Raw genomic sequence first — 12,631 nt, 5'->3', positions numbered from 1 at the left:
CATATTTCATGAAGGTTTTAACTATGTATTTACTGTAAATATTTCACATTCCAATGTTCTTTACATAGCAGAATATGTTCTAAGTAATTTTTAATATATATTCCTATATATAGCTGTGTATATCTATACCTATATATAATCGTGTGTGTTATATATATATAATAAATAAAATTTATTGTACCAAAATTCCATCAGATATATATAGAAATATGTATTTCTGAATAAATAGAACATATTCTTCTATGTGAAGAACATTGGAATGTGAATTATTCATATTTTCATGTCGGATTATCACACATGGGATTTTGTGATCGTGTTTGCGGGCAAGTAGGGTGTTAGGGTTTTTCCACTTTATTTTCTCTATTGACCTCAAGGGGGAATACGTGAACGCGCATGCAATATTCTAACTTTTGGCTTTTTGCGCTTGTCTGGTTAGCAAGCGAGTGAAAACAGTTTTCTTTCAACTCATAATACGAGCACAACCCAATGCACGCAAAAATCTTCTAGCGCTAAAATCAGTACTTTGTGTGTATTGATAAAAACTATGATTGATATAATCACTGCATAGTTGTTTTTTTTGCAGCCAAGGCAATACAATCAATGTATAGTTGTAAAAACTATGGCAGACGGTGGGGCCTGAGGTAGAGCTTTGGGGAGAAGCTACTTTGTGAACCTTATGGTTATGCAGCATTTTTTGTTGGACAGGTGGCAATTCTGTCTAGGACAGGTACATTTATTTTCCCCTTAAAGTAATATCTTGCAAAACGCCCCTGGATGCTTAAATGTTAATATCCCATGCATCAGACTAAATACGTAAATAAATTCACATTCTAAACAATGACATACAGGAGCATTGGAAAGTGTGTCAGGCTGGTAAAGCTATCAGGTGTTGTGCAATGCATCAGAAGGTAAAACTCCCAAGAATGACTTGCAAAATATGAGATGCCTCTGAGTCATGGAAATGATTCAGTCCACACATAACAGGTAAGTATTACAATGCAAATCTTGTATCTATTCAACATTAAACAATAAAACATCAAATGTTTTGGTGTGGGGAAACGTGGGATTTCCCCCTTTACAGGGCCAACAAGTGATTCACTACTAAAGCAAACATGTTAAAGATAAACATAAGAATAACATCAGTTATGTAAATTGTGATTAAACACCTTGGGATTGTACTATATAATGTTTAATTAAAAGTAATAAAAAACGTTGCAATATACTTTCATTATTTACGTTTTCCATTTCCTGTACTTTAACTCAGAAAATTGTTCTCTTTCCAATTCCTGACAGGTTTAAAGGGACAGTCTACTCCAGAGTTTTTATTGTTTAAAAATAGAGATCATTTCTTTATTACCCATTACCCAGTTTTGTATATTAATACACTTTTTACCTCTGTGATTAGCTTTTTTTCTAAGCCTCTGCAGACTGCCCCCTTATCTCAGTACTTTTGACAGACATGCATTTTAGCACATCACTGCGGACTCCTAAATAACTCCATGGGAGTGAGCACAATGTTATCTATATGACATACATGAACTAACAGTGTCTAACTGTAAAAAATATTGAGATAATTCCATTAAGATAAGAGGCAGTTCAAGTTGTTTAAAATTGCATTGCCCTATCTGAATCATGACTAATTTTGACTAGACTGTTCCTTTAAGTGCAGAATTTTAATAACCATAATTGGCGACAGAGTAGAGAGAAACCTTGGTTACAACATTGCAGCAACCTTTGCTTTGCAGACACTAAAACATTACACTTATTTTTTAGATAAGCTATGTGTGATAAATAAGGGAAAGAGATGTGCTAAAAAGCGCTTACTTTTGGCCAGTACATTCTGCCCTTTCTTTGTATATATGATGCTTATTCTGTTTAAAGAAATCTCAAATCTTTAGTTTAGTTTTTATTTTTTTACATCAGCTGCAGCTGCTAAATGCACACTCCACACTTTTAATGGGTGGTAAGGCGGCTGATTGGCTGTACTGTCCGCCAGCTTCCTAATGGAAAAAGAGCTTTACCTGTTAAAGCACTAAACAAATTAATGTAATAATATTATCATTGGGAGAAAAAACACTAAACGCACAATAGTTCAAGGTATAAGTACTGTATATAATATTTGCTTATCTAGTGCTATGTGGATTATTGTTTCTAAAAACAACTTATTCCACCAATAAATGTAAAATTACCATAAGTACATAGATAAAGCAATAGCAGTCTGATTCCTTCACACCTTATGTAAATATTCACTAATATAATACATAACCAAGTGTTAATACACACACAAATATATGCATATTGTCATGACCAGTGCTAGAATTAATAGCCAATAGTTACCGATACTAACATTTAAAGTGAATGTAAATTTTGATGCTAAAGTGCCCGGTTTTTAAAAATTCGATTAAAAACAGGGGCACTTTAATTCATCAAAATTTACATTTCACTTGTGAAAAAATACTTACCTTTTAAACTTGACAGCCGCTCCTGCTTCCCCCAGTCGTCGCAAAGCCATTTCTGACGTCAGAAATGATGGATCGTCATCCTCCAATCACGGCTCCCCCCCCCGGATTCCTTATTTTAGACCCAGGATGAGGCTTTGCGACGGGCGGAGGAAGCTGGAGCGGCTGTCAAGATTAAAAGGTAAGTATTTTTTCCCAACACAAGTGAAATGTAAATTTTAATGAATTAAAGTGCCTCTGTTTTTAATCAAATTTTTAAAAACCGGGCACTTTAGCATCAAAATTTACATTCATTTTAAGGCTACAATACAAATAGCAACCTATACTTTGTTAATGTCTTTTCAACAAATATAAGATCATAAGTACATAGACAAAGTGACATACAATACCAACCTGACTTACCTATACCTTATGCAAATATTTATTAATTCAGTGTATAATCAAGAGTTGATATATTAATATATGCACATCATATTACCAAGTTTAGAATTATTAACTCTTAGCAACACTAACACTTAAAGGGACACTCAAGTTAAAATTAAACTTTCATGATTCAGATAGAGCATGCAATTTTAAAGAACTTTCCAATTTACTTCCATTAACAAAATATGCACAGACTTTTTATATTTACACTTTTTGAGTCGCCAACTCCTACTGACCATGTACAAGAATTCACAGAATATACGTATGTGCATTTGTGATTGGCTGATGGCTGTCACATGACACAGGGGGAGTGGAACTAGATATAGCTGAAATTTGTTAGAAAAAAAATATTCTATTCATTTGAAATTTAGACTAACTGCAATTACAGTAGATTTGCATAATCAACAAATGCATGATAAAAAGACAATGCATTTACTGATCCTTTAAATAGTAATTGATATACTTCTACTTACCCTTTAACAATAGACATTAATATTTGTATGTACATACTTATAAGCAAAAATTGGCCAGTGGACAACTTTACAGAACCTTTCTTGTGTTTTTAACTTTTTCAGTTTTTAATCAATTTAAATAAAGGCTATATTTTACTACGGCTTACTTGTACATCAAGGACATGTGTGATATATAGGGGGAAACAGGTGTGCTAAAAAGTGCATACTTTTGGCCAGTCAGTACAGTCTGACCTTTCTTTGTTTATATGATGCTTATTCTGTTTAAAGAAATCTCAAATCTTTAATTTAGTTGTTTTTTTACAGCAGCTGCTAAATGCAGGCTCCACACTTTTAATAGGTGGGTGGTATGACGGCTGATTGGCTATTCTGTCTGACCGCTTCCAAATGGAAAAAAATGCTTCTAATGTGCAATTACACATTATATGTGTCCTGCATTGTTTTGATCATTTATGTCTGCTAAGAGAGGGAGATTCCTGCTTTGACAGAAAGAGGCTTTATTAAAAAGTTTGAAATACATTTGGAAATAAATCCCCAAAAGGATAAGTAGCGCCAATATAGGTGGTAATGTAATCGGCAACCAAACAAAAATTACCAAGGATAATACCTTTTGTAAGTGTTAATACATGCCCAAATGACTCCAATTACTACCTCTGATTAATATAAGATAAATATTAAAAATATAAAAAATATGATACACATAAAAAATAAGTGATATCAATATATATATATATATGTGTGTGTACAATACAGTTAAAAAATGATGAAAGTCCATCATAGAATAAGTGTCCGACTCCACATAGCAGCTCCTCTTCCAACGGTAAAACGTGGTTCCCAAAACAAGTGGGTAGAGAAATCTATAAAGAGATAAAAGAGGGCACTCCAATGGTGAAGTTTATCTTCGTAATCTTCCACAAACTACTAGAGTATAAACATAATACTCACAAACACACTGCACTCAGCAGTGCCAATGGGGCAGGCTGAACTCTCAGAGTTGTTCAGCTAACTCGCAGTCCGGCTACACCGCTCCCAGACCGACTCAACACCTCCACTGTTCTAGGCTCCTCTGGAAAGGACGGTACAGCACCGCTGACAAATTACAGCAAACAGCACCACCACCAGATGCTCAAGAAACAGAGCACAGCAAAATAGGGGACTCCAGATATACCCCAATGTGTATATAGAGGATAACTGGAGGCTCACAGGATATGTTTGGTAAAAACTATTTATTTTTATTCTGATAGTGGTGCTGTTTGCTTTTATTTGTCAGCGGTGCTGTACCGTCCTTTCCAGAGGAGCCGAGAACAGTGGAGGTGTTGAGTCGGTCTAGGAGCGGTGTAGCCGGACTGCGAGTTAGCTGAACAACTCTGAGAGGTCAGCCTGCCCCATTTGCACTGCTGAGTGCAGTGTGTTTGTGAGTATTATGTTTATACTCTAGTAGTTTGTGGAAGATTACTAAGATAAACTTCACCATTGGAGTGCCCTCTTTTATCTCTTTATAGATTTATTAAAAAGTGGTGCTGTTTGTGATTAAAATGAAAAAGTCAGCTTTACAGTTTATCATCAATAGGTTATAGGCATTGTGACAATTCTGCCAAGAGGATGTAGGATTGTGACAATCGCTTTACTTTCGGTTAGCAGCAACTTACATTTTACCTGTTATAATATGTGGTCCTGTTTATCCTCTTTAGTGCAAAGCACAACAGGGTGACATCCTCCATTAGTTGTATGCAGTGCTTGGGATGTCTCCCTGCTGCCTTCTTTATGCACTGCATTTTCCTCATTCTCAAGTGGCACAGTGAAGAGGAACTTGAGCTTCCTCCTCATTCCTAGTAACCACATGTGCCAGATGCAATGAGGAAGTGCCCAGTGGCATAAGAACTTCCTCATTGCTAGCTGGGGGGGGGGGGGGGTTAAGGCTCTTGAGAAAGAGCAAACTCATGCAAGTGCTAATCATAAAAACCATGGTAACCTGCAGCAGCAACTAAAAAAAGTGGTTAGTGGAGTAGGACTTTATAGGAGGCCGGTAACTAATGGTGAGATTGCCTAGAGCAGTGATTTTTAACCTTTTTTTTGCCGTGGCACACTTTTTTACATTAAAAAATCCTGTGGCACACCACCATCCCAAAATTTTTAAAAAAATCACACATTGTAGCCTAATACAGCATATATATATACACACAAACACACACATACTGTATGTATTGTGCTGTTATGCCATGCCTCCTACAAACTACCCCTGCACTGGGAGTAAAAAACAAGCAAAGTTTAAAAAATATGTCACACTGTTGTCAGTCTGCCGTGGCACACCTGAGGATCTCTCACGGCACACTAGTGTGCCACGGCACACTGGTTGAAAAACACTGGCCTAGAGGCCACATTATGTTATAAACAAACTAAATGCCTCAAAGTAAAATATGTTATATTAAGTTGTTTTAAAAATCATAAACTAGTTACTGTCTATTAATGTTATTTAACGCTACATACGAATAATAATAAAAAAACCATTTGGTACAAATACCCATGCTTCATTTAAAAATGAGAAATGTAAATGATTTTTGATAGTAAATTACTGAAGTTTGCATTTTGCTTAGTGATGCCACAGAAAAACATAAAACTAAACTTTGTAGGGCCAGATGTGGCCCGAGGGTCATAGTTTCGGTGTCTCTAACCTAGACAATTAGAGTGCTCTATGCTCCCTTTTTTATTTTTTTAAAACAATTAAAAATTAGCAGGTCTTATAATGGGAGAACGGAGTATAAAACTAGATAACATGTTATGAGTTTAAAATGTTATGATTAGATATTTTATTACACTCTTTATTTTTCAAAGGCATAAAGTACAAGATGGTGACTTTTTTTTTCAATTTTTTTTTTTAAAAATAAATGTTATATTTGTTTTTTTTAAAGTGAAACAATGTTAAATGTTAAACCATTTAACCCTTTCAGTGCTAACGACGGCTCTGAGCTAGCACTCTCCCACCTTGAGGGAGATCTGGGGGCTCCCACCCCAGTGATCAGGCCTGTTTACTGACAGGCATCACCGGGGCTTCACGTTTTGCGCAGTGATGTCACGCGCAGTTACGTGATGACGTCAATGCACAACTTTATTTAAAATAGTCAATGACAAGAATCGGGAAAGGAGGCATGCTGCTTAGAAGCCTGTAACTCAGGCATCTAAGCTGCTACAGACCCCCAAGACCCACCGTTGCAAAGATAATCGCCTAACTTTTCCAACGTGTAAGTCTTGGGATCTGTAAAAAAAAAAAAAAAAAATTATAATAAAACCTTATATCAGCTTAGCACCCAGGTGGGAAAGTGCTTATTACTCAAAGGGTATTAAAGGGACAGTAAAGTCAAAATTAAAATGTCATGATTCAGATAGAGCATTCAATTTTAAACAACTTTCCAATTTTCTTCTGTTATCAAATTTGTTTTGTTTTCTTTGTAATCTTTTATTGAAGAGTAAAACTAGGAAGGCTCAGGAGTGTGCACGTGTCTTTAGTACTCTATGGTAGCAGTGGTTTGCCACATTGTATAACAAAGCTACAAATAATGTTGCAAACCACTGCTGCCATAGAGTTCTAGAGCCACGTGCACACTCCTGAACCTTCCTAGTTTTACTCTTCAATAAAAGATACCAAGCAAACAAAACAAAATTAATAATAGAAGTAAATTGGAAAGTTTATTAAAATGACATGCTTTATCTGAATCATGAAAGTTTAATTTTGACTTTACTGTCCCTTTAACCCCTTAACGACCGACGACGTACGTCCTAAAAAAAATACATTTAACGACCGAGGACGAAAATAAAAATCTAATGTATTGTAAACTGGGTACTGGCAGACAGCTGCCAGTACCCAAGATGGTTCCCAATAAGGTAGAGGGGGAGGGTGAGAGAGCTGTTTTGGGGGGGGGGGGAATCAGGGAGGTTGGGGGCTAAGGGGGGATCGTACACAGCAGTACTTTCTGCCAGTACTTAAAGGGACAGTCTACACCAGAATTGTTATTATTTTAAAAGATAGATAATCCCTTGTTTACCCATACCCAAGTTTTGCATAACCAACACAGTTATATTTATATATTTTTTACCTCTGTGATTACCTTGTATCTAAGCCTCTGCAGACTGCCCCTTTATTTCAGTTCTTTTGACAGACTTGCAGTTTAGCCAATCAGTGATATCTCCCAGGTAACTTCACGTGCACGAGCACAGTGTTATCTATATGAAAAACATGAACTAACACCCTCTAGTGGTGAAAAACCTGTTAAAATGCATTCTTAAGAGGCGGCCTTAAAGGTCTAAGAAATTAGCATATGAACCTCCTAGGTTAAGCTTTCAACTAAGAATACCAAGAGAACAAAGAAAAATTGGTGATAAAAGTAAATTGGAAAATTGTTTAAAATTACATGCCCTATCTGAATCATGAAAGTTTTTTTTGGACTAGACTGTCCCTTTAAGATGGCGGGACAATTGTGGGGTGGGGGAGGGAAGAGAGCTGTTTGGGAGGGATCAGGGGGTGTGATGTGTCAGGTGGGAGGCTTATCTCTACACTATAGCTAAAATTAACCATGCAAGCTCCCTACAATCTACCTTTACTGCTAGCCATAATACACTTGATGCGCAGCGACATTTAGTGGCCTTCTAATTACAAGAGAAGCATTTACAACCATTTATGTCATAATTGCACAAGTTGTTTGTAAATAATTTCAGTGAGAAACCTAAAATTGTGAAAAATGTAACGTTTTTTTATTTGATCGCATTTGGCGGTGAAATGGGGGCATGAAATATACCAAGATGGGCCTAGATCAATACTTGGGGTTGTCTAGTACACTACACTAAAGCTAAAATTAACCCTAGAAGCTCCTTATATGCTCCCTAATTAACCCCTTCACTGCTGGGCATAATACACGTGTGGTGTGCAGTGGCATTTAGCGGTCTTCTAATAACCAAAAAGCAACGCCAAAGCCATATATGTCAGCTTTTTCTGAACAAAGGGGATCACAGAGAAGCATTTACAACTATTTATGCCATAATTGCACAAGTTGTTTGTAAATAATTTCAGTGAGAAACCTAAAGTTTGTGAAAAAATTTGTGAAAAAGTGAATGATTGTTTTTATTTAATCCCTTTTGGCAGTGAAATGGTGGCATGAAATATACCAAAATGGGCCTAGATCAATACTTTGGGATGTCTTTGAAAAAAATATATACATGTCAAGGGATATTCAGGTATTCCTGACAGATATCAGTGTCCCAATGTAACTAGCGCTAATTTTGAAAAAAAGTGGTTTGGAAATAGCTAAGTGCTACTTGTATTTATGGCCCTATAAATTGCAAATAAAGCAAAGAACATGTAAACATTGGGTATTTCTAAACTCAGGTCAAAATTTAGAAACTATTTAGCATGGGTGTTTTTTGGTGGTTGTAGATGTGTAACAGATTTTGGGGGTCAAAGTTAGAAAAAGTGTGTTTTTTTTCCATTTTTTCATCATATTTTATATATTTTTTATAAGATATGATGAAAATAATGGTATCTTTAGAAAGTCCATTTAATGGTGAGAAAAACGGTATATAATATGTGGGTACAGTAAATGAGTAAGAGGAAAATTATAGCTAAACACAAACACCGCAAAAATTTAAAAATAGCCTTGGTCCCAAACGGACAGAAAATGGAAAAGTGCTGTGGTCATTAAGGGGTTAAAGGGACAGTCAAGTTAAAAAAAAAAAAAACCTTTCATGATTTAAATAGGGCATGTCATTTTAAACAACTTTCTAATTTACTTTTATTACCAATTTTGCTTTGTTTTCTTGGCATTCTTAGTTGAAAGCTAAACCTAGGAGGTTCATATGCTAATTTCTTAGAACTTGCAGGCCGGCTCTAATCTGAAAGCATTTTGACAGTTTTTCACCACTAGAGGGCGTTAGTCCATGTGTTTCATATAGATAACATTGAGCTCAGGCACGTGAAGCTCCTAGGAGTCAGCATTGATTGGCTAAAAATGCATGTCTGTCAAAAGAACTGAAATAAAGAGGCAGTTTGCAGAGGCTTAGATACAAGGTAATCACAGAGGTAAAAAGTACATTATTATAACTGTTGGTTACGCAAAAATGGGGAATGGGTAATAAAGGGATTATCTACCTTTTTAAACAACAAAAATTCTGGTGTTTACTGTCCCTTTAATGTTTCATTGAACTAGTTAGGAAATAATGAATGTCATGTTTGTTTCCTTCAGACTTATGTACTTTTATAATGGTGCTTGTTCTGATGTAGAATACAATATATAGTTTTGCTGTTTAGTTTGAGGCTGTATTGGCGTTTTTATTGAAAAGCTTATGATTCTATACTGTCTAGTAAATGGACTGCTGATTTCTCTTTCCATGTTGGGCTTTGCTCTGTCTAGTTGAGGGAGAAGGCTATGTGCTGTGCCTGGTCAGAAGAAAAGCATATGTAGTAACCTATCTTGTCTAAAAAGTCAGTCATGTGACTGTAATCTCTTCTCTCCACAGGGCTGTCTTTCCATTCCTGACATCAAGACAGCTTTCAGTGACTGCATTAACAAAATTGGAAAAAGAGACTGTTTGACTCAGGCCTGCTCTGCACTTTCTGGGTGAGATGGGCTGTTCTATGGACAGTGACTGTGTTAATTTATCTTAATAGAGATTCTATTTCACAATACGTTTCCACCCCACAACACTACCTTGTCTCTTGAAGGTGTGCTCAGTGCCTCTCATATCTATTGTGCATTCTTTAATATTTCTCTCTCTCTTACAGGAGAGGCTTGAATGAAGGTGTTGAATGGATGGTGAAATGTGTAGTGAGGAATATTCACCGACCCCCAAGACAGAAGGATATCACATAGGATTCAATGTGCTTTTGTATAACATCCCCTTCCTATATGGTGCCTGGGAAGGGGTAAGAGGTGAAGATATGGCACAAAGTGTCCTCACACTCTGTATTTTTACACAAATGTGTGTATATGTATATATATGAATATTTCCTTTCTTGTGTATAGTTACCTCCCTGTAGTGACAGTTTGCCCCAGTGTTCTCTCAGTGTCCACTGTGATGCTTGATTGTGCCACTGACTGACACTTCAAAAAAAATGTTCTTGTTATATTCTTTTGGTTTGGGTTCTTATCATTGTGCTTTTGTTCTCTGGCACAGAAGTGATTAAATGGGGCTTTTTATTTTATTTCAGATTATAGCCAGATGAAATGAAGGCTGAGCAATAACTCTTTATAAAGCAACATATACATAATAATTTACTTCCTTCTGACAATATTTCCTCTCATTTGTGTATTTAGATCACTATTCTTATGTCTGATCATGTTGAAAGTTCTGTCCTAAATTCACCAGTAAAGTGCAACAGAGATGGACATAAAATGTGATCCAAGAAGCACATCCCTATATCATGAGTAACTGTGTTTTTGCTGTCACAAGCCATTGATCTGTTTAATTTTCTCTACCTCATATTTCTTGTATTCCAACCTACAGGAAAGGAAAGTGAATCTAAGGGAGGGGGATATACACAGTAGTTGGAAATATCACTACAGTACTCCAGTCAGGAAAAAATGTTCCAAAGCAAAAAGCTACAAGTTTAATAGTCTTATTCGTCCGATACAAATAGCTAGTCCCAAACCAGTGGAAATTCCAGTACAGGGGATCTCACAGCAGGAAACTTTGTCCTAATGAAGGTGTTAATTATAACTGCAGCAAAGCAGCACTGCACATGAGATAGCAAAACAATGATGCTTACCCTCCCTGCAGCTTTACAGCCAAGATATGTCTTTGTTATAAAGAGATTAAGATGGCAGCTCAGACTGTGAACAGTTATGAAAGGGACACTAAAGTTAAAATAACCTTTTATGATTCAGAAAGAGCATGCAGTTTTAAGGCACTTTCCAATTTACTTCCATTATCGCAATGTGCACAGTCTTTTTATATTCACACTTTTTGGGAAACAAGATCCTACTAAGCATGTGCACAAGCTGACAGGGTATACATATAATAGTCTGTGATTGGCTGATGTCTGTCACATGATACAGGGGGCCAAAAAGTTGGAGAAAAAATAAATTGTATGAGAAAAAAAAATCTACTGCTTATTTGAAATTCAGAGTAGGTGTTAAATCATTGTCTTTTTATCATGCACGTGTTAATCATGCAATTCTACTGCATTGAGTGGTCCTGGGAGGTCTGAGTTTCAGATACCATATATTTTTTAGATGGATTCATGATGGCTCTAAGTGGGGTGTTTAAATTTTGCCATTACTGCTGCAAACAGAACCACAAATGAAGGTTCTCAAATCTGCATCTCAACCATACCTTTGGATAGTGTTTACCCCTCCAGGCCAGAAGATAGTTACCACATTTACTATCACTTATTGCTGAAATAAGCATCAGATACTCTTGCCCTTGTCTGGAATAGTTGCCAGATTTCTCTCTTGTTGCTGTTCCTTCAAATCATATTATAGGAAACATCACTTTATAGATCCCTAGTCAGATGTCACTTAGAATACCGCTTACAGATGTATTAATTATTCAAAGTATAGCTATTAATATGGTGCATAGTAAAAAAAAAAATAACTTGGAAGAAGGGAAGTATATAAGATATTTATTAATGCTCTAAAGTCTAAAAATGTAAAATAATTCAATAATGCTAATGTCTAGCTACCCTTTTGGTTGTTAGTCTTAACGAAGCATCAAATTAAAACTGCAGCAACTGAGATCTGGGTAGTGGATAAGACCCCCATTTTTACATATAAATAGTATTTATAGTGTGCATGTTTTGACTAATAAACCAATTTGAGAGAGGTTCTGTACACTTAACATACAGTATGCCAGTGACTACAATTTATAAAAGACTCGCTGAGTAGAAAACTCTCGCCTACAGAAAATGAACTGATTTTTGTTCTAATTTCTACCATATGAGCCTGAAGAATTATGTAGCTATATACTGTTATTATTAAAAATGTGTATGATCATTGGTTTCTCTTACCAGTAAATACTATCTCTGAACCTGGGCTTGCCTGTCATATAGGACTCATATTAGAATTCACTTAATATGGGTCCTATGAAAATGTATTCCATATTCACCAGATGAATAACACTGAAACAGTATTGTTTACCTATAAATGGGATTTGTAAGCAATGTCCATTGAACAAAACATAATTTGCATCCCAGTGAATATGTTTCTGCCATGTGAGCTTTAACGTTATGAAAAGATGATTTCCTTGCAATGAAAGGGACTATAAAGGTATTTGTTAGCTGGATTCACCAATGCA

General features: G+C 36.0%; 1 protein-coding gene across 2 annotated transcripts in view; it reads left to right on the top strand.

The window, feature by feature from the left end:
* Positions 1-12,330, top strand: part of ARFRP1 (ADP ribosylation factor related protein 1) — a 152,263-nt gene extending 139,933 nt beyond the window's left edge. For both annotated transcript variants that reach the window (XM_053702203.1, XM_053702118.1), the window contains exons 7-8: positions 9,857-9,957; positions 10,122-12,330. In XM_053702203.1, the coding sequence (XP_053558178.1) occupies positions 9,857-9,957; positions 10,122-10,209 (189 nt within the window). In that variant the 3' untranslated portion in view covers positions 10,210-12,330. The remainder of the gene's footprint in view (positions 1-9,856; positions 9,958-10,121) is intronic.
* The last annotated feature ends 301 nt before the right edge of the window (positions 12,331-12,631 follow it).

Source organism: Bombina bombina, chromosome 1 (assembly GCF_027579735.1).
Source record: "Bombina bombina isolate aBomBom1 chromosome 1, aBomBom1.pri, whole genome shotgun sequence".
In the NCBI taxonomy this organism is placed as follows: domain Eukaryota; kingdom Metazoa; phylum Chordata; class Amphibia; order Anura; family Bombinatoridae; genus Bombina; species Bombina bombina.
Note: the sequence above shows the minus strand (reverse complement) of the source record. Positions and strands in the feature narration are given on the sequence as shown.